Source organism: Lithobates pipiens, unplaced genomic scaffold, assembly GCF_037356315.1.
Source record: "Lithobates pipiens isolate NorthernLeopardFrog02 unplaced genomic scaffold, aLitPip1_a1.2 Scaffold_19, whole genome shotgun sequence".
NCBI classification, from domain to species: domain Eukaryota; kingdom Metazoa; phylum Chordata; class Amphibia; order Anura; family Ranidae; genus Lithobates; species Lithobates pipiens.
The window spans coordinates 347,259,965-347,283,488 of NW_027507764.1; the positions used below are offsets into that span (position 1 = coordinate 347,259,965).

General features: G+C 40.9%; 1 protein-coding gene and 1 long non-coding RNA gene across 2 annotated transcripts in view; one reads left to right on the forward strand and one right to left on the reverse strand.

Moving 5' to 3' along the window:
• Positions 1–23,524, forward strand: part of LOC143996869 (uncharacterized) — a 126,900-nt gene that overhangs the window by 84,913 nt on the left and 18,463 nt on the right. The window contains exons 15-21 of the mRNA XM_077492159.1: positions 7,681–7,734; positions 8,964–9,017; positions 11,109–11,162; positions 15,294–15,338; positions 17,051–17,104; positions 19,875–19,928; positions 20,004–20,057. Of these exons, the coding sequence (XP_077348285.1) occupies positions 7,681–7,734; positions 8,964–9,017; positions 11,109–11,162; positions 15,294–15,338; positions 17,051–17,104; positions 19,875–19,928; positions 20,004–20,057 (369 nt within the window). The remainder of the gene's footprint in view (positions 1–7,680; positions 7,735–8,963; positions 9,018–11,108; positions 11,163–15,293; positions 15,339–17,050; positions 17,105–19,874; positions 19,929–20,003; positions 20,058–23,524) is intronic.
• Positions 20,828–23,524, reverse strand: part of LOC143996870 (uncharacterized) — a 36,212-nt gene continuing 33,515 nt past the window's right edge. The window contains exon 3 of the long non-coding RNA XR_013277608.1: positions 20,828–23,081. This is a non-coding gene — a long non-coding RNA (uncharacterized LOC143996870). The remainder of the gene's footprint in view (positions 23,082–23,524) is intronic.

Here is a 23,524-nt window from a genome sequence, read left to right on the forward strand (position 1 = left end):
CACTGGTGAAAGGGTTAACTAGGGGGCAATCAGGGGGCTTTATGCGGTAGTATATGGGGGTCCCTGGCGCTATAAAAAGCTGCGGCGAACCTAAATACCTACCTGCCTAACTAGCGTCACCTGTGACACTAATACGGCGATCAGAAAAATGATCGCTTATTAGGCTGGGTTCACACTGGAGCGATGCGGAAACGCCGCAAATCCGCGGCGGGTTCCCGCATCGCATGCCTCCCGGCGGCAGTTCACACTGCCCTATGCGAACTGCTGGGAGTGTCAGTGAAATGTTACTGACACCCCCAGATCAGTTCGCATATCGCAGTGCGATCTGCAAACTCGGATCGCATGGTGTGAACACCCATGCGATCCGATTCTGCTGCGGGCCAAAAAAAGGGTCCCGTGCGAATTTGCGGTGGGTGCGGCGGGTGTGGCGGGTGCGGCGGGTGCGGCGAATGGCTGAACTCGAATCGCACAGAGATCGGATGTGATTTGCACTGCAGTGCGGTGCGAATCACATTCGTTCTCATAAACCGCTGCAATGTGAACCCAGCCTTAGTGACACTGGCGACGGGGGGTGATCACGGGGTTAAACCTTTATTGGGGGGGTTAGGGGGGTACATTAGAACTAAAGGGGGCTAACTCTAACTGCCCTAACAGTTATTACAGTCACAAATGACACCAATGCAAAAAAAAAAAAAAAAAAAAAAATGACATTGGTGTCACTGTGACTGGGGGGCAGGGGTAATTGGGGGGGTGATCGGGGGGTAAAGGGGGGGTGTGAGTGTGCCTGGCATGTTCTACTGTGTGTGGGATGTGTTGGTGCAACTCACTGATCCGCTCTCCTCCGTGTCGGAACGAAAAATACCGACACGGAGGAGAGAATACATCACTTCCTCTCCTGTGTTTACATTACAGGAGAGGAAGTGATGTCACGGGGGATTCCTATTCGTCGGGAGCGATCGCGAGGGGGTGGCCATGAACGAATGGCCGTCCCCTCGTCCGGGATCGCTCCCGCACGAATACCGACCGCCGCAGGCACCGGGCGGGGGCCCGATCGGGCCCCCGACCCGCGGGAGGCAAGGGACGTACATGTACGCCAATATGCCTGCCCGTGCCATGCTATCGACGTACATCGTCGTGCGGCGGTCGGCAACTGGTTAAATAAAGAGATTGAGAAACATAACATAGGAGTGATTAAAAGAGAATTATGTTAAAAAAACAAACCTACATACTCACTTATGTGAACGCAGCATCGATTCAATGCGACATCTGTCCTTTGCCAACTCTAAGCCCTTGTACACATGGTCGGACATTTCGATGGACAATGTCCGATAGGACCGTGTTGTCGCATAATCCGACAGTGTGTGGGCTCCATCGGACTGTTTCCGTCGGAGTATCCGATGGACCAAGTTTTCCAGCTGGGCTATAAAATTTTCTAACAACATGATCCGATCGGACTTAGTCCGATCATGTGTAGAGAATTCCGATCGGACAAAGTGCCACGCATGCTCAGATCAAATTCCTAGACCAAAGCTATTGGCTACTAGCCTGAACGTAGTCCCGTCCTAACGAAATAACGTCATCACGTTAAGTAAGCTCGGATTTTCTGACAACTTTGTCCGACTGTGTGTATGCAACAGTTTCGGACAAAATCCGTCGGACAAAATCCAAAGGATTTGGTTGTCGGAATGTCCGACCGTGTGTACGAGCGCTTAGACCCAGAACTGAGCTATCAAACACTGCCGATCACTCAGTTGTTGGTCTTCAGTGATCAGAGATCCAGTGACTATCAACCACTGGCTCTCTGGTCTGCCCTTCCAGTGCTCACTGGAGTGCTGGGCTATGCAGGGGGTGGGAGCGGCTCACTGAAAGGCTGAGCCAGCTGCTGGTCCAGGCATCTGGGTAGATCCTGACAATAAAGCCACGATCTCTCCAAATTGTCGACTGGCTGAGTGACATCAGCCGAAAGCGGACTCTATTCTGCTGTTGAATGAAAATGGGTCACAGAAGTATAGAACAAAGTGCACTCCTGTGACCTACAGGAGCAGTAGGGCCAATCTTGGAACAAACTATACCTGTGACACCATCAGATCTCAAAAAGCTCCAGCTCTGGCAATTTTTAGGTGATGTTCCAATGCTCCACTAGCTTAGAAAAATCTTACAAAATACTTGACTTCTGGCAAGTGTCAAAACCAGACTAAAAGAGCAATAGTGCACTGAGAAACAGGCACCTCAGCCCACTAACATGCTTTTTTTGTTGTGATCGTAGAAAAAAAGGTAGTCTGACAGCAGAAATTTCTGGACATAGGTAAACTGACACTTTGAGGTTGATTTACTAAAACTGAAGAGTGCAAAATCTGGTGCAGCTCTGCATAGAAACCAATCAGCTTCCAGGTTTTATTGTCAGAACTTACTTGAACAAGCTATAGTCAGAAGCTAATTTGTGCAGATCAATTGGGATTTAAAAAATCTAGTACTACTCTTAAAGCAAGAGAGTAAAAAAGTAAAAAATAAAAAAACCAACACAGACACTATGGAGATGGTAAAGATTGCTAACAAAATAATATGAGCATTAAATATATATGTGCTCTTTAGTACTATTTTAGTAATAGCATCTGTTGCAAATCAAATAGTGATAACATCCAACTAAAAGTGTAACTGAAGGACAGGAATCACAATGCCTAAAATCGAGCAACAGCTACCTTGTGCATAGGGTAAGATACTCACGCCTCTGCCCTTGTAAGACTAATAACTTTGCCTATACATTCTGATGGATGACTGCAGACTTTTGACTTGCCTTTTGGGTACAGACGGTACAAGGGGTGCAGGGCCTTGCTGATTACAATGGCTCTGGATAATACAGGACAGGTACTTTATGTTCTACTGTATATACCCCGATGGAAGCGAGCCAGTACTGACCCTGCACACTCCTTACATGAGGACAAAACCCCTGTGGATGTTGTTGTGTGCTTCTAGTGGTTGTGAGAGTGACCCTGCTCTGGGGACCGTTCCAATTCTCCTAATTGATAATTTTGTACCCAATGTTATATGGCCACCATAAAATCTTTGACATGGAATGTCCGTGGGGTGCGAGATCAGATTAAATGCACCGCGTTTTTTTTCGGATGCCTTAAATCCTAGCGGGCAGACATAGCCGTTCTAGTTGAGACACACGTCACAGGCCAGCTCCAACTGGCATTGAAGCACCCATGGATAGGATGGGCCTATCATGCCATGCATACCCCATACTCCCGCGGTGTGTCAGTCCTAATAGCCAAGATGATGCAATTTAATTTAATATCTATGCAAACAGATCCCCAGGGCCGGTTCATTTTTATGCATTGTACCCTATATGGCAAATGCTACCTCATCTTGGCCTGCTACATACCACCACCATATAACGCCAGTCTGATAAATGCAGGTCTATCCTTTATAGCTCAATACCCTGCAACCCCGTCCATTTGGCTCTGGGATTTCAATATGGTTCTAAACCCAACCAAAGATAGGCTACACCCACAGCCCACCACAACACCCCATGGTGCTTTCCAACTGAGTCGCACCTTTAGGGACTTTTCCTTGACAGATGCATGGCGACATAAGTACCCTAACGACCTGACATTTTCATGTTTCTCAGCATCACATTCCACTATGTCCCAAATAGACTATATTATGGTTTCGGATGCGCTGGTCCCCCTGGTAGAGGACGCGGCATATCACGCGAGATCGCTGTCAGATCATGCCCCATGCTGGGCTTCTGTTTGTCTTGCCCCCCAGACGGGTCAAGGCGTCTTCACCCCTTTTGGCTGACAGCCCTGGGGGGGCAAAAGGACATAGACGAGGAGTGATGGTTCTACTTTAATACTTATAGGGAGACGGCGCCGGTGGGCGCGATATGGGAGACGTTTAAGTTGCATGCCCGATCTGTCCTGTCCAGAAGCATAAATAGATTGAAAGTCTCTTCCGCTACACAGCTCAAACAGGCTTCTGAGCAATTAGCTCCCTGCCAATGCCAATGCCAATGTGTTTACATCAGACCCCACACCGCATAATGCATCAACACTTAAACTTTATACACGTATAGTAGACCACTTACACTACAAACAAGCCAAACGCAAACATTTCTTTTCAAGACAACGTATGTTTGAGCATGGGGGAACGGGTGGGCAGGCAATTAGCCTACCTAGCCCACCAAGATGCTAGGCCACCAGTAGTAGTGTCCATACTAGATACTCAGCATACTCTTATTATGGATCCGGCATCGGTGGCGGGTCCGATACAGGAAACAAACCTTTGGACAGTGCATACAATTCCCCCAATGGTCCGAACCCCAAGTGCTGAGCTTGGAGGCACCCATTACCAGCGACGAGGTCGCCTCGGCAATATCGTCCCTGGCAGCGGCCAAGGCCCCTGGATAAGATGGCCTACCACTAGATTTTTATGTGGCGTACGCTGAAATATTGATCCCCGAAATCCTTAGGCTATACAACCACATATTTGAGTCTGAGACCCTCCCCAACTCTCTCCGTCAGGCAATAATCATTGTACGGCCAAAGCCAGGGAAGAATCCCCACCACTCGGATTCCTATTGTCCAATTTCCCTGCTTCAGGCATATATTAAAAGACTGGCTAAAATTCTACTGTCCCATCTCAACCCACTTATTCTAAATTTAATCCACCCTGATCAAACGGGGTTTATGCCTGGCAAAAATACAGCCATGAATATCCGTAGATTACACATGAACATCCAGGCGCATCATGAGATAATGGGCACAAGAGTAGTGATAGCATTAGACGCCGCTAAGGCATTTGATTCTGTGGAATGGGAGTACTTGTGGGAATGCCGTAGGGGATATGGTTTTAGGTCAGGCTCCTATACTTCTCTCCGGAGGTCCAGGTAATGGGGAAACGGGAGACTGCCTGATCCATTCCCATAAAGGCGGGGAACCCGGCAGGGCTGCCCTTTGTCCCTGTTGCTGTACTCCCTGGCTGTGGAGCCACTTGCCATATCCATCAGGAACAACCCGAGGGCTTTAAATGGGTTCCATTGTGGGGACGGTAAGCATGTACGCAGACGAAATGCTCCTATATCTGGAAGAGACTAGCCCATCTCTTTAGGCTGCTCTCCAAACCATTGAAGATTTTGGACAACACTCGGGTCTGCGCATAAATTGGTCTAAGTCACAGATTTTGCCCCTTGACATGTTTCCTCCGACACATGATGCCGCATCCCTTCCCCTGCACAGGGTATCCACTATACAATATTTAGGAATCCAAGTTACCAGGGACCCGTTAGAACATATGGCAAATAATATAGAGCGCCTGTTTTCCTATACTAAAACTAGAACACAATCCTGGGCCCCACTCTCACTAGGGGTAATGGGAAGAATCAACTTAGTAAAAATCATCTTATTGCCTAAACTTCTATACAAGCTCTGGCAGTCACTGATCTTTATCCCTATGAAAATCTTCAAAGTGTTGGACACTATTCTAAACACCTTCACATTATCAGCAGACATAAACTGGTGTGGAATGTCCTTAAGAACCCGACTTCCTCGGGGGGAGCTGCCCTCCCGGACATTCGAGCGTACTATATTGCAGCTCAACTATCCCACTTTTACCACTTACATAAGACGGACGAACCTAGGTGCCAAGCCCTGACATGCAAAAAGCCGAACAGTTATACCTATTCTCCTTTACAGGTGTTGTTCAGAGGTGGGGATGGTAAGAGGGGAGGAGAGGGCTGTAATCTATTACTTGTGCACCACAGACGCATATGGGAGACTGCACTCAAAATGACTGGTGCTGATTTTGAGCACTCCCATACGCCTCTCTGGAACAACCCCCAAGTGAGGGAACTGAAGGCACTACCCAGTACCAATTTGTGGGCATCTAAGGGCGTGGTTTACTTACACCAGGTGCTTACCCCATTGGGAGTTCGCAGCTTCCAAATATTACAGGACGAGTTTGGGCTACCCCCACACATGGCATATAGCTATGCACAATTGCGTCATGCTCTCCTAGCCCAATTCAAAGATGGTCTCCCTAAACCTTACCCATGACAGAAGTAATAACAGGAGTAGATCCCTCTAAACTGATCTCCACTCTATAGACCGAGTTAAGAAACCGCTCAGTAGCTCGGACAATAGATACGGCTAAGCATAGATGGGAGGAGGAGGTGGGCCACAAAGGGGATGAGGACTGGGAGGAGATTCTTGAAAACACCAAAAAAGCTTCCCCCAGACTCTCCGACAGATTAACTCAATTATATATTATATCATATCATAAATCCTATCTCACACCTGTAAATACCAGACCACTCGGGATCTGTGGTGTCCAAGATGTACCGATCGATCCTGCTCTTTTTACCACTTAATATGGACGTGCCCGGACATCCAGACCTACTGGACACAAGTACTATGATTTCTGCATGACTGTATGGGTTCACCCCTACAACTAGACCCTAAAATTAGTTTTCTGGGCTTACTCCCAGACACATCTATTGACAAGTTTCAAGCTCTCTTTCTGAGTGCTAGGAAAATGTTAGGCTCTGGATGCTCAGTAATACCCCCCCCCCCCCCCCATGGTTCAAGCATGGATAGGGGAAATCAATGCAACACTACCGCACAAAAAGGTTATATAACAGCACAGGGGATGTCCCGATAAATACCACAAGGTCTGGGATAGGTGGCTAGACACACCGGACACCTGTACGGAGTAGGTCTATTTACTGCCAGGTATATATGGAACTTAAATATGGAGCAGAACTAGTTATGTTCTGCTTGGACTGACCATAGTAGACATGTATGTGGCCAAAAAATGGCGAGTAACATGGAATGACCCAGGAAACTTAGTTGTAAATATATAAAATGTGGCCTTTGTTACTAGACACTCAGGAGAAGAAATACGCACATGTATGTAAAGTGATTTTTCACTGTTATGTAACTTATACACTAAGCCTGTATGTTTCTTGCAATTTATTGTGAATAAACCTGTTGTTTCTTTAAAAAAAAAAAAAGTATAACTGATGGCAAAGTGTTTCTTTTTTGGTTTGGATGGAGTAGTGGAGAATTAGAACAGCTGTTTATTATTGTTGTCTATCTCCCTATATGGGGATATACACTCTTTAATTTCCCTGATTACCAAAATCACTGGTAATAAAGGTATTACAACAATAGAAGGGAAATCTTCCAATGAGAAAACTTGTTCTGGTGACAACTCTAAAGAATTCCCCTAACACTGAAAAGATGTCCTCTTACTTCCTGTTGAGTCTAGAGGCAGGGTGAATGGAAATATCTCTAATGAGACACAGATGCCCAAATCAAAACTGACAGCATTTTTAACACCCCCCTTACTTTATCCAAAATGAAAAAATAAAAGATTTAAGTTAAGGAATACGTTAATTTATGTAATTCAACAAAACATGTAATGCATTCTGTACATATAGCAACTAGTTTTATTATTATTATCTATTGTTCTACCAAAAGTCCCACGTATGTATATTTAAATTATTACCCGATAGACATGTTATGAAGGACAAACCTTGGAAGTCAAGTAAATATCTGCTATGCATTACTTTTCTTTTGAATATTTTATCCTTGAATATTTTTGGATAACAATATTTATTTTTTAATATGCTAAGCAAGGTAGTCAAAGCATGCTCATTTTTGATATTTGTTTTTTTAGGGCAGTAAAGGGGAAAGAGGACTAGTTGGAGCTCCAGGACATCACGGTCCACCAGTAAGTTTTTCTTTTCTATGTATATTTTTTCATTAAGGTGAGCAAATGTAAAGGCTCAGGCTAAGAAGTCAGGAGTGGGTGGAATTTAGGGCAACTTAACTGTAACTGTGTGCTTGCTTACTTTAAGAACTCTAGTAACAAATCCAAACATTGGAGTCCAAGGACCATTGCTCTTACCTGCAGTGTTGCTGATTGTATTGTTTCTCTGTTACGTAAACCTGTATTGTGGGGTTGTGTAGGCTGCCATTGCTGATCTCTGCTTCTAAAATTGCTCAGTCCTTGACTTACATACAGACCCAAAAGCTTCAGAAATATTATTCGTTATTTAATATCAATTTATTTTACATAGCATTTTTCTACCTGGGGGCACAACGTGCTTTATTTGCTCCTCACAGATGAGGAGACAACCCTCTTGGCCACACTCAGTAGAATATCAAACTAGGGTCAATTTTTGGGACATGAGCCATTTAACCTACCAGCTTGTCTTTGAAGTGTGGGAGGAAATCGGGGTATCCAGAGGAAACCCACACAAGCACATAGAAAACATGCAAACTCCATGCAGATGGTGTTTTGACCAGGACTCAAACTGAGGACCCCAGTGCTGCAAAGTAGAAGTGCTACACACTTGTTTTGAGTCAGTAACTGAAAGAATTGAAGCCAGGAAACTGATATTTTCAGATGGAGGCCAGCAATGCAGGACAGGAGCTAACAGGATGTCTCAGATCGGACTGTTGCGGCGGCAACTTCATGGCACCCCAGTTGAGAAACACTGGTCTAGAAAATATAGCATGGAATTAATAAACCATTAGCAAAATGTCAAAAATTGTATCTGTGTAACCTAAATTCATTTTTTGACAGTAGCGTTTAGTGGCAGGAGAGATTAGAGGCAGGAAAAAAAACAGTGCGTCTATAGGAGCAACAGAGCTTTAATTCAGAAAACATGCTTGACGCTTGTAAATGTGTGTAAACGCGTGGTAAATGCTAGGCACGTTTAGCTCTTGAGCATACATTTATTTCAATGGCCAGAATAAATTATATATTCTGGCCAATAAAATGAATTAATGACCAAATTCTTGAGGCAGGTAAATGTGGCTAAACACTTTACACACTTTTACAAGCGTCAGATTTTTTTTGCCAAAACGCTGCTGCCAGGAGGTAGGCTTCTAAGAGAGTTTAGAAATTGTTCACTGTGCATGAGGAATGGACCTAATACTCTGAACTTGTTTTAGGGTGAATCAGGATTACCTGGAAGAAACGGAGCCCCTGGTCCTGCTGGAGCAAAGGTATTACATTCCAATAGTTTGAGATCTAGATTATTATAATTGGCAATGCCCAGGAAAAATTGATAAAATTAAAAACAGAGATATCCTTAAATGTAATGAACAGGGTATGCTTTAACCTCTTACCACCCACGTAGCGTATATTTGTGGTGGCAAAGTGCAACTTCCCTTGCAAAATGAACAGCCTAATTGCCTTTAGTAAATCAACTCCCTTGTGATAACATGCATTGTGGACAAAGACAGGGGTTGATTTAAAAAAGGAAAATAGGTTGTTTACTTAGCATGGAAAGTTTCACTTTGCAAGGAAATTTTGCCCAGAGCTTAGTGAATGTGGTAAAACACTCCTGACTTCCATCATCCAATCACATACAAGCAAAGATGCTGTTATTTTAAATTTCTTTGCACGTGGTTGGATATTCTTTGCAAAGTGAAACTTTACCACAATCATTAAGCTCTGGTAAAAAATTCCCTTGCAAAATAAACAGCCTATTTGCCTTCAGTAAACCAGCCCCAATGGTTTTATTTACTAAAGGAGCAGAGGCTGTGAAAATAGTTTAAATTGCAAAGTCACATTGAATAAATAAGGTGAACCTGTGTTCTCATTGAGTATCCAAGCCTGTGTGCAGGAAATTACAAAAACAGGATTAGCATCATATCAAACAGTTAGCGTCATATTAGAAGATAATACTCCTAACGAAGACCTTTTGGCTTGAAATATGTTCTGATCAGATGTTTGAAGCGTAACTTTTCTCACTTGTATACTCATTGGCTCTTTGGAGGTTTATATGGCATACTTAATATGATTGTCATACGTTGGTGAATTGAGTCCTTTGCCTCCAATAAACTTTTAACACTTTTGCTGCCATAGCCGTTTTGCATTTTTTGCACACCTATTTAAAAAAATAATTTTAGGATTGAAAAGTACTTAAAACCCCCAAATTATATATATTCTAAAAGCAGAGACCTTGTAGGATAAAATGTTGGCACTTCTATTTTTTTTACGTTACGTGATATTAGCGCAATGGTTTATCAATCACAAAGTTAAACTTAGGGTATACAACACGATATATTACCCAACTGTTTGGAAAAATTTGAAAGATGAGGTTACATCAAAGTAAATGTTGCACCCAACATGTCAGGAAACAGCGACAAACATTGATATCATAAATTTCCCATAGCCATGTGTGTTTAAATTCATATGTGAATGTGCATGGGGGGCTCAACATTATTTGAGGGGAGAGGTTATGGGCTTGGGTGTAACTTTAATTGTTTGTTACACTTTTTTTCACTAAACTTTATTTTTTATCACACAGGGAACTAAACCTCTCTCATGTGATGCTATTTTGTTGTGGCAGGTTCTCTTTAATGAGACACAATGAGCAGATCAATGAGCCACAGTGGCCGAGGAAAAATACAGTTAAACCCAGTAGTCATGTAATATATGTTTCTTACAAGGTAGGGGAGATCAGTAAACAGAAGTTCACTGCTCTCCATCCCCTCCACCTCCTGGCACTCATTATGGGGTTCCCTGGCCTGCAGGTGAGACCACAAAGCCCAGGAAACATATCAGGAGTAATCTCACCCAACAGCCAACAGTTGGAACCTGCCTCTGAACTTGCTTTGACTAGTTCAAAAGAGTCAATTCCCTAGCATAGCCCACTTCCTTCTTGCACATTATAGCCTTCTCCTCTTTTGGTCTTACTGTCTATATTGGCTCAACGTCTCCCCTCTCCTCCCCATATAAGCTGGGGAGGAGTGAAGCAGAATATAACAGAATGTCACTTGAGGGACAGCTCTGAGCCCACTAGAGCTGCTGACATTACATCCCAGATGGCAGTGCCCAGAAGTAGGCTCAGGTCTATTGGATGTCTACAACAAGGAGGCATTTACAGTTAAACAACCAGCCCAAAATACATAAATTGCAAATACAATTGTAGGGTAAGATTGTTTTTGAAATAAATGGTCTGGTAATAGGGTCTCTCTCACTGTAATTTTTGAGAATATAAAATTACTTTTTATTAATTATTGGTAGAGACATTGTTATATTTCTTTGAAACCCAGACAAATAATAACTATTTACCTTACAATTTTCAGGGAGATAAAGGTCCGTCAGGTCAGCCTGGAATAGATGGACCTCCAGGCATTCCGGTGAGATTAAACATAGAAGTTATCAGTCTTAAAACAAAATCACAAAATACAGTAATCTATGAAATGTATACATTCTTCAAAAAACTAGAGGGGACTATTGACTGATGGTAACAATTAGGGATGAGCCGAACACCCCCCAGTTCGGTTCGCAGCAGAACATGCTGCAAGGTGGTTCAGAGGTGGTTGAAGCTGGCATGGCGTCAACCACTTCTGAACCTGCCCCCTGCAGAGCTGACATAATCTCTGCCCCAGTGTGGCACCTGTGTCCTAGGCAGACCACCTCAAGCACTGTATGGCATCTTTTAGCCTGACTGCTTGCATAGCCCCTTGAGTGCTTAGGGAGCACTGCTGGTTTAGAGGACAATTCTGCAGAAGCGGTCATAGAGGAAGAAGAAGAGGAGGGAGGGGAGCATACAGATGTTGTGGCAGAATCACCACCAGCTTTTTGGAGGCGTGGTGGCGGAACAGGCTCCAACACTGAACCCTGGCGGTAGAGAGCTGGAATGGCCTTACGGGAAAAGAAATGCCGGTTATGGAACCTGCCACTGTGGTACAGCACATTCCACAAATTCACGAAAAGGGGGCAGAATCTATCAGCTGAAAAGGCAGCAGTTGCAGTGCTAGCAATTTGGCCAAGCTAGCATTTACACGTTGAGCATGTGGATGGCCGGGACCTAATTTCTTTTTACGGTTCAGCAACTGGGGTAAGGAAATTTGCCTGCTGAAATCAATTGGTGGTGTACTGATAGCAAATTGGCTGCAAGTACTTGTGACACCTATTACTATACCTTCATTCCTCTTGGTGCGGGTTTTTGAGAGGACTGGAGGTATAGTAGGGTTGGAGATCCCAGATGAGGAGCAAGGAGAAGTCTGCCTTTTTCTATGATGTGGGTCTTTCAAGTGCTGTTGCCAATGAACTTTGGTTATGGTCACTGCTCCCAGCTGTTGGAAAGTGTTTTCAGGCTTCCCATTTTTGGTCTGCAGCCCTCTCTTAAGTGGAACGGCCATTTCTCCACCACCTTTTGGCTCTATGGCTGGAACTGTCACAGTGAGTTTGGCCATTCTGACGATTTTTCCCATTTGTACTGTGTATTAGTTACATGTTTTATCAGCAATAAACTATTTTAAATTTCACATGGATTCCATCTCCAATTAATTCCTTGCCACCGCCTGGATCTGCCCTTCCCAATTCTGTTGTTTCTTAAGTAGTCTTGTTTGCAGTTTGTGAGAAGCCATGCGGAGGACACAGCAAACACGTATAAGAAGGTGCTCTGGTCAGATGAGACCAAAACTAAACTTTTTGGCCTGAAAGCAAAACGCTACGTGTGGTGGAAAACTAACATTGAACACACCATCCCCACCGTGAAACATGGTGGTGGCAGTATCATGTTGCGGGGATGCTTTTTTAGCAGGGACAGTGAAGCTGGTCCCTGCTGAAGTTGATAGGAAGATGGATGGAGCCAAATATAGTGCAATCTTAGAAGAAAACCTGTCTGCAAAAGACTTGTGACTAGGGCAGAGGTTCACATTCCATCAGTACTACGACCCTAAACATACAACCAGAGCTACAGTGGAATTGTTTAGATCAAAGTATATTCATGTGTTAGAATGGCCCAGACAAAGTCCAGACCTAAATCCAATTGAGAATCTTTTGCAAGACTTGAAAATTGCTGTTCACAGATGCTGTCCATCCACTCTGACAGAGCTTGAGCTAATTTACAAAGAAGAATGTGCAAAAATGTCACTCTCTAGATGTGCAAATCTGGTAGAGACATCCCCAAAAAGACTTGCAGCTGTAATTGCAGCGAACAGTGGTTCTACAAAGTATTGACTAAGGGGAACTGAATACTAATGCAAACTTTTGATAACCGTTATGATTTTCCTTCCACTTCACAATTATGTGCCACTTTGTGTTGGTCTATCACATAAAATGGCAATAAAATACATTGACGTTTTTGGTTGTAACATTACAAAATGTGGAAAATTTCAAGGGGGATGAATACTTTTTCAAGGCACTGTATAAATCATTTATAGATAGAAGACAAAGTCATGCAATGGATTCCTTAAAGAGGACCTTCAGTCATTTTTTCATCTTTCCATCTATTAAATCTTCTGCCCTTGTTGTTTTAACTTTGGATAGTAAAAAAATATTCTGCCAGTAAATCCCTTATACAGCCTACTTCCTGTTTCTTGTCTTGTCATTAGCCTAGGCTTTTGACATCATGCACAGCTCTCTCTCTCACTCTTGTGAGAGATTGCCAGGAAGGGAAGGGGGATGACTCATAAGAGGGCCAATGAAAGCTGCAGGTGTGTCTCTGTGTGTGTGTGCGTAAATCCAGGCAGTGAACAGGCAGCAGCTTCAGCTGCCTACAGGTAAAATGGCTGCAGCCAGACTCAGTGGAGGGATATTTCTGCAGCATATTTGGCAAGTACAGAATCACAGTATCTATAAAAAAATATGCAAACTGGTTGGAGGGAAGCTTCAGAATGACAAAGATGTTTTTATTACAAATTATGTGAGCAGACTACGGTTCTTCTTTAATGCTCCTGGCCCAGCTGTGCATCTATACACAATCGATTCAAATACAGATATCCGAATATGATAGTCCTATTTATTTTCAATTTCCTTGCCTTATTTTAAGGTTTATTGGTTATCATTATAAGTGCAGTGCATTATTGTAAAAAACGTGAATTTAATATTAAAGTGGCTGGTGCATAGGAAATCAACAGAGAAAAAATTCCAAAGAAAAACATTAATACAAAAGACTGTGTATGTTAGGCTATTTGTCCAAACACACAAAGTTTGTATCCATAAAACTGAACAAAACATCAAACAAACTTCATTAGTATCCTTTATGCATGAACTTTGTTTGATATTTTGTATCATTTATTCAGTTTTATGGATAAGAACTTTGTGTGTTTGGACAAATAGCATCACATACACTTAGGGTCCTTTCACACGGGACAGATCCATGATGATTCACCCTTGCTCAGCGGGGATAGCTCCGTTAATCCCCGCTGAGCCGGTGGATGACAGGGCGGTCCCTGCACACTGTGCAGGGACCGCCCTGTCAGATCTCCGCTCTCCCCTATGGGGGCATCGGATGAACATGGACCGTCTGCCCGTGTTCATCCAATCAGCTCTGCAGATGGATAGAAAAATTGTTTTTTCCTCCGTCTGCAGAATCGGACCATAGCGGGGACGGATGATATCGGGTGTCAGCGGATGTTCATCCGGTGACACTCGCTATCCCATAGGGATGCATGTATGTCCGTATTTCATCCGAAAATGGATGGATGAAATACGGACATACTGTCCGCACGTGTGAAAGGGGCCTAAGTCTTTTGTATTCATTTTTTATTCATTGGTATATTGACATATCTGGCACTTGGGATCCTTATAATTTCCTTTGGAATTTTTTCTCTGTTGGTTTCCAGTCACTTTAATATTGAACTCATGTTTTTTTTTTTACCAATACACTAGTCACTTTAATATTGAATTCACATTTCTTGTAACATAATTTTGTAGTATGTGGTTACAGGGATTTATATAAGGAAATAGCGCACCATTTGTATTTTTTATTTTTAAGACACTATGGGGGTTATTTAGTAAAGGAAAATTCACTTTGCACTGCAAGTGCACTTGGAAGTAAATTCGCTGTAGATTCGAGGGGGACATGCAAGTAAAATAAAAAACAGCATTTTAGCTTGCACATGATTGGATGATAAAATCAGCAGAGCTTCCACTCATTTCAGATCTACCCCTTAGATTTAGAGCGACTGCACTTCCAAGTGCACTTGCAGTGCAAAGTGGATTTGCCTTTTCGTAAATAACCCCCTATTCCTGTTTTTTGAGTAGCAGCTGTTTTGTATTCTAGGACCAGTGCAGAGATTTCACATTTACTAATCATAAGTGCAGTACATGGAAACAATGGCTGCTATTGATCAGGGCTCGGGGATCAACAACAAATAGACCAGACAAGTTATGGCAAGGAGCAATTTTTGTTTTTTTTTAGCAAACCTCACCATAACCTGTGCGGTTATACTTTCACAATAAATGTATTGTGTTAGATAAAATGCATTATACAATTTTTAATTTGATTAATTAAATTCATTTATAAATCATTTTAGGGTTTTCGTGGTGCCCCTGGTCTCCCTGGCATAGCGGGATCAAAGGTAACTCTGAGCTTTTTACTCTTTCTAGCATCCTGGAAGCCTAACTTGTTATTGTTAGTCCAAAACTGACAAAGAAGGCTTTGATTATTGTCACTAAAGTTGGTAGCATGCATTTACAAATATGCCCTATTTTCTGGCATCTGACCATGGTATTTAAAGTAGTAATCCACAAAAGATGAAATACATAGGGTTCTATTTATAAAACATTACTTATGCGAATGTTACACACATTTATGCAGGCTGCACAAATTTCAGCTGTACTTTCTGTAATAGATTCATTCCTATGATCGTCAACTCCATCTGGCCACAATGTGGTTCAGTTTTCTGAAATACCTCAATGCCAAATTTTTCTGCATTTTGCCCACTAGATGAAGTTAATAATCATAGGAATGAATCTATTATTGAAATAACAGGCAATATTTACGCAGCCTGCTCAAATGTCTATGACATTCGTCCAGTTAATGTTTTATAAATATACCCCATAGTATCACTGATCTTATGTAAGAAAAAAAAAATATTTAAACATGTAGAGTAACCTTTGATGTTGAAGAGACACAAAGACTCTAGCACAGGGGTGCCCAACCAGTGGCCCGGGGGGCCACATGTGGCCCACATGGCCCTCTGATGTGGCCCGCGACCTCCTGCTCTATGATGGAATAGAATAGAATACTGTTATTAATAGTACGTTTATTGCTAAAATCATAGTATATATATGGGCATATCTGTTCTGCAGTGGTTACTGGGCTGCTTTCAAACTGATCCGCAGGTGCAGAGCAGTACACCTGAGGGTTACCTGCACTGAGCCATAGGCCCCTTTAACACGGTCAGTCCAATCCAATTGGACCCTCCATTCACCTCTAAAGAGTAGCAGATGTAAATGGACTTGTATCTGTTTACAAACGCCTACCTCCAATCCGATTCGCAAAAAAAAAAAAAAAAAAAGGAAGTAGAGTGGGCTGGCATGCACCCGCTCAGCTCATTGCGGCCCGCGGCTGGTTGCCAAGTCGCTTAGGTGGCCCTCGCTCTTCAAAAGGTTGGGCACCCCTGCTATAGCACAACTATAGCCCCAAGTCTACTTTATAGCGCCCAGATTCTTACTCCTCTACTAGCAGGGAACTGGCGCCCAATTTGCATATACCTGGGGAAGAGAGAGCAGCAGTAGAAGGAGAATGCTCAATCAGTGGAGGAGACAGCCCTCACTAACCAATTCTGGTTTTCTCTGTGGCAAGAAGTTCATTAGAAGCATTCTGTTTGAAAATGAGGACCAAATAGCACAAATAAAGAGGTTCCCCCACTCTCACTCATAAAAAAAGTAATAAGTATGGCCTCTCTTAATTTACACAGGAGTGCTGGCACACTTTGTGCTTTTATTCATGACTATTGACACATGGTGCTGTATATATATATATATATATATATATATATATATATATATATATATATATATATAAAAGCAACCAATGAGATGTTTATTGCTACAATCTGTAAGGTTGTCATGCTGTCTCAGAAACTTATGAAGCCAGAGAATATGAATGCCATCAAGGCAGTTAGCATTTTCTGAAGGAAAAATGTCAGCAGAATCAGTCTTCATATTTTTACCCCAAAAGGTTTTCTTTAAAGTGTACACTTTTAAAATCCGCTTGATTTCTTGTATAATATACTATTATGATTAGATAACAAATGTTAATGTCTATAGTTGCTTGCAATTTCAGGGAGAAAGAGGAATGCCTGGACCTAAAGGAGTTGTAGGGCCCCCTGGCCTCAAGGTGAGCATTGAATATGAAGTCTGGAATATTCACCTTCAGAAATTCACTACAATCGATTTTTAATGCTTAAAAAAAAAATGAAACAGAAAACTCAAAGAGAACTGACTCATTGTGCAAACTGGGTAGCACATCTATACTTTATCCATCAGCCAAGTCAAAACCTGTTTTGTATCTAAAGAGGGCCAGCACAGGGTAATTCACTTTCTACATTTTCAGTACTTTTTATTAGATTTTCAAATATCAACAATATCCATATATTGAATCATATTAGGTCCATACTATGAGTTTTTAATTTATAGTATAGATTTATGAAACAGCCAATAGAAGAGCGAGGAGAAAGTCAAGTGGCAGTTTTTCAATGATTTGAATTCTCCAGCAGATCCAGTAGACTGATGATGCAGGCAAGACTTGGTAAAGTTCAGGTGGTCAGATTGCTTGGAGGTGGGGCGCACTCTGGTGTTTATACACAATAGTTTTCCATCAGGTCCACTCTTTCAGTTTTGTCATGTGAGCAAGGCAAGATGGCTCCTTTTTGTTAAAAAACTAAAAAGTGTAGGATATTGAGGATAAAACGGTTTAGTTCAACTTCTCCTAGCTGCTAATTGATTGGTTGACATGTTCCTATCCACTGTTTGTGAATGTATGAGGGTTAGACGCTACTGAATATAAATATATTTTTGAGGGGACTTAAGTCTAATTTACTCTAAACTTGAGAAAAGGTCAGATTATGGAGTTGCATTATCTACATGCCAGATTACATATACTGCTACACTGCTATTATGATGAACTACATAGATGGTGTTAATATTTTATATTTGAATAAAATGCTTTGAAAATTCTGTAAGTACATTCCACTGTGTTGGCCTTCTTTGAATCCTGGTATACCAGGAATAAAGGCAGCATTTATTGTCATGTGAAATGCAAATTATCGAACACTATTATTCTGTTACCCACACAAATGACAATTAATTACGTAGTAATCTTTTGCAAATGCTTTAGTAAGATCTATATATGTATTCATGTACAAAATGTATCTTGGCACAGTGGCAAAGTTTGATCAAATATAAAACAAACATTTTATAACAAAAAAAATATTTTGCTTAATTAAAAATGATGCTGTACGTGTTGCTTTATTGCAACAGATACATAATTTGCAACAAGAATATAAAAGAAACAAGCAGTTTAGGCCCAGTTTATTTAATTTTTACTTTATTTTATTTATGTATTTTTTTTTACTGTGAGGAAAGGACCTTTTTCAGGTTACCTAAAATAAAATACAAAAATTATTAAGCAAGAAAAGCTACTTTCTGCAGCACATTGAACACACAGATCAAAAAGAGCCAACTGTACAGAGATACAACCTTACGATACAGCTATGATGCCTGGATATGGATATCTTTCTACAGCTTAATTATCATTGCTGACCTTTAAATTTCCTTCTGATGGATTATATGTACATTTCAATAGTGCAAGCTAGAGAAATAGATAAGACCGGAGGGAGTTAGGGGATACAGCTGAGTTATAGCAGTAAAGTAAAAAGTAAACTCATAATAATAAAGTTTTAATAACACATATTTAAAAAAGATCTGAGAAAGTATATAAAGCTTGGGTTTACATGCAATAAATACTCTAGGGTAACTCAGATAAGCTATCATACAGCAAAAGGAATTTTATTAACAGTGGATTAAGGGGGTAGAGAATTATGCTTTATACATTATATATATCTATATATTTATTGATTGGTGTGTACTGCCCCCATGTGGTAATTGTCAAAATCTTAAAGTTTTCAAGTTGTGTAGACTGGGATATACTTTATACTGTCTATACATATATAATCTCTCTCTCTCTCTATATATATATATATATATATATATTTAACCCCCCCATCAAATCATACTCTGCAGCTATTACCTTCTGAACAACCACCCCCTCCCTTTAGAATGTAAGCTCTACGAGCAGGGTCCTCCTGTACCTTTTGTATTATGCTGTAATTGTGTTGTCCCCCCCTATACATTGTAAAGCGCTGCGTAAACTGTTGGCGCTATATAAATTGTGTATAATAATAATATTTATATATATATTTGTCTGGCTGTAAACCTAACCAACTAGGCTTAATAGACTCAAGGACCTGGGGCAAGCATATAAAGCAAACTTTTGACTTTTTCTTAAACTTTTCTGAGTCAGTGTCTCAAAAAATTTAAATAAGTGGGTCAGCATAACAGGCATTCTTCAAGTATTTCAGGAGGAGGTTAGTGATGGCAGTTCCTTTAGTTCTCTTATGACAGGTTTTCATTACAGAAAATGCACCTGAGCCTATAGAGTGTTTACCCTGTCAGTTACAAATCAATGGCAGCATATAATAGAAGAGCGATCTCTACATTATCCAGTCTGCTTTGCAGCACTGCAATTTTATCTTGCCTATGATACTGTAAATTTGTTTAATACAGACCCACACCCAAAACATTTTGATCAAAAGAGAACTTCAATATTGACAAGTATAAAACAGCACAATTACTTATCCACAAATAAATTAGAAATCGGTAAGGATCTCATATGCATGCAGTAAGGACATCGTTTTTTTTTCACGATATTTCAAGAGAATTCTTGTTGGCAGTTGATAGTGAAATGATCTAAGAATGTAATACTTGAAGGTAATGCACATGGTAAGCTGCAAATTCAGCATTCATGGTGAAACAACTTAATTTACAATTTCTCAAACAGTCTGAAGTATGAGTTATGTGGCTTCTAAGTTGTAGTCTGTTTTTAAAAGGGTGACAATGGAGCAAATGGACTACCAGGAGCAGAAGGACTTCAAGGGCCAAAGGTATTGTTCTGAATGTTTGGCTGGTTGTCTTTGTATTGTAAAAAATATATATTGACATTTTTATACAAATCCCAGGGTATACAAGGTGATCCAGGGCCTCCAGGACCATCAGGACTTCCTGGACTAAAAGTAGGTGAAAATTGTCCCATGACATCTTGATAAATTGTAAAACTGCAAACTGCTCCTAAAATTATGTCACATTTTCTTTAAGGCTTAGTTTCCACTACTGTGAGTTGTTGTGCGACATGACACATGTGAAGTCGCATGACAACTCAAAATCCATGTATTTAAATGGTCCCCATTCTAATCAAGTTGCAGCAACTCCAAAAAAGGTTTTTGTACTACTTTGTTCTGACTTCGGTGCCACTTGTTCTTCCATGGTTCTCACCAGTCACATGACATTGCATCAAAAATCTCATTGAAAAGTCGCATTGTAAATCGCGCAACTTTGGGGTCGCAATGGCGGAAACCTTGCCTAACTGAAACTGCCTATTCAAAATGTTTTTTGACATTTCTATTGCAGAGCAATATGGAGGGGGTATTTTGTCATTTTAGCAACAGGAAAAAAAACAATATATAGAAAATGTGTATATGTATATTTTATACTGAAGAGATGGTTGTAAGAGTGGCTTATTTTTTTTTCTAATGTTTGATCCTATTAACAACACCAGACATATAATTTTTGTTTTTTTTTCACGCACTGTTTACTACCCCAGGTTCTTATTTTCACTATAACAAGTCACAGGTCAGGTTCATGTGGATTTTTTACATTTCTTTTTGCCATTTGGAATCTTGAAAGTTTATCTGCATCCATCATATTTTTATTTAAAAAGAAGAAAAAAAAAAGTTTTAACACGTAACCAAGTTTTAAAACAGAATTTTGTAAACATTTACCAGTGAAGAATTTGTATTATAAGCACAAAAAGAGAAATGAAGAGCAATAAGGAGGCATATTCATGAAAAAATAAATGGGAAATAATGAGAAAGTAGAAAATATTAATATGCTTGATGCTTTACTATTCTCTAAGATGTAGTGTACCTGCTGTTCAGTTGGATAGACAACACACTTGTAAGAGGTGTGTAGCTGTGGGAGAGGGCCTTCTGTGAAATGTAGGGGAAGTTTAATTACACTTACATCCTCTTCAGCAGCTTGCAATACACAATTAGTCAGTGTTCCAACATCACCTATAACACTTAATAGGTTCTTTGAGTGGGGATGTCAGATTCTAGACCCCAGCCCCTACAGGTATCAACCATCATTACCCAATGGTATGCATAAACCTGGAGGTCGCCTGCCTCTTCTGAAATTTAAGCCATGACTCTCTTCTCTGGATCATTGGTAAGCGGAACACTACCCTCTCTCTCTTAGTATTGCCATCTCTTACACAGCAGAGATTCATGGATGGCGCTCTTACCTGACAACATAGGGATTCTGGGGTTGATTCCTACATAGGACACTCTCTGCAACATAGCTGCATATCCTCCCTATGTCTTCAGGGGCTTTCTTTGGATAACCTGGTGTCAGGGATGTTAACATTGAATTAAGTCAGCTATATTGATTGATCAATCTATGATTGCACCCAACAGTGCACCCAATAAAAATGATTTATTAAAAATAATTAGACTTACTAATCAATTATTCCCAAGATTCTTTGCCCTATGCAGATATTCTTTAAAAACATAAAATTAGGTGAAAGTATGGACTGTAAAACTATAGAATATAAATTAAAATTTATGATACAGAAGTCACTTTACAACACCATACATAACATTGAAATTGGGATGTGACAAAGACACAATCAAGTTGTAATGAGTTAATCTATTACCACCTATATACTATACAATTAGTTTAAAAAAATGTTTCCCCTCATAGATACCTTAACTAGTTTTATTAAATGTGACAGACAATAAGCTGCGCTTGACCAACCTGTATATTCTTTGATCCACTGCAGCCGGATTTAAAGGGCGTAGGCTGCCTAAAAATCATACTAATACAGCTAAATATAATAACCTAATCACCAAGTGTTAGGATTTCAGAAGGGGATTAGCTACCAAACTATTGCAAATTTAAAATGAAAAAAATCAGAAATTGTAGTTACCCTCCAACAGTACATGTAGTGAATAGCTGGGTAGAAAGGAGAGGCCTTAAAATGACTGTTAAACAAACTCTCAAAGATGGCTGCCTATCAGTGGTTGGAGACGGGCCTAGCTAAGATGGAAGATGTGTGTCCTTGGATGCCTGACAATGGATGAAATGATGTCCGCTTGAATCTGTCTCTTTGATCTTCAATGTATCCCTCAGTGTGTAAACTAGACAATGCATACATGGCAAAGGACATACTGATACAATTTTCACATTTATTCCAGATCATTCATGAGCACTTCACAAATGCCTACATCGATCAACCTTCATTTTGACTTTGCAGAATCAAATTGAAAGACAAAAACAATGCACAGACTATGTATTGTTTTTCTAGTTAATTTTTTTTTTTATGCAGTGTAATGCTACCCCAGTAGGGGCTGCTGGTAATAGCTGGTTCTTCCCTAATATATAGAGGATGCCTATCACCGCTAGTCTAGGGGATTTTTTTTTTTTGTTAGATATTGCTGGAAGAACTTTAAATAGGAGAGAAGTTAGGGCATGGTATACACAAAAATGCTTGCATTTAATAGGAGGACACTTTTCTCTATGCTCACATGCCAGCATTCTACCAAGGGCAGGGGAATAGCCAGTACTCTGAGACCCTATGAGAGCCGTCTCAGTCCAAGCTACCTTTGGCACTTATATACCAAAAGCACACACAGTCACCAGGGATCAATTCAGGGTCATTACCCACAAATCCCCAGGACAGCTACACATCTTCCTGCTTCCTCCAGACACGGTCTTGTGCAGGAGACAATCCTTCCCCAAACCAAATCCCTTTTTGGTGAAGTCCCAAAGTCAGCTCCTCCGAAAGATCACTTCAGGCTCTCAGCGATGCCACAGCTAAGAGCAGTTTCATAGTCCACAGACTACCTCAGGGCAGCAGCTCCTGAGGCTTTGGAACGCTCCTGGTGGCAAGGAACAATCTCTCCAGGGCTTCAGACTCATTATCACCTTCTCTGCCACTTGCTGGACATTTCTCTTCAGGGATTGGCTGGAGCATGATAAATCTTTACAGAGAAAAAAGTGATAACTGCTCTGACTTTCATTTATATTAAACATCACTAATTCAGCAATAAATGTGCAATTATTAAAAGATAAATGTGCAACTTTAAATGTTGATATCCTTAAAACAACTACCATCAAATGGTTTCCTATGTGCTTGTTCAGTGATACATACCAAACACAGCATGTGTACCAATAAATCACCAAGCAGATAAAAAAAACACAACACACCAAAGAAAACATCAAATAATTTGGAAAGAGTCCAGGATTTAAAAGATAGGTTTAAATATATTATATAATATAGACCCAGTGAATATCTTCAGTGCAGTTCAACTGTAGATTTGTGAAATCAACCATTCATCCGTGACTCAGCACATCTGTGTTTCACCACTTTGTGATAGCACCACCACCTTATAAGTTGGCCACTCACCAGAAGTAAACGATATGT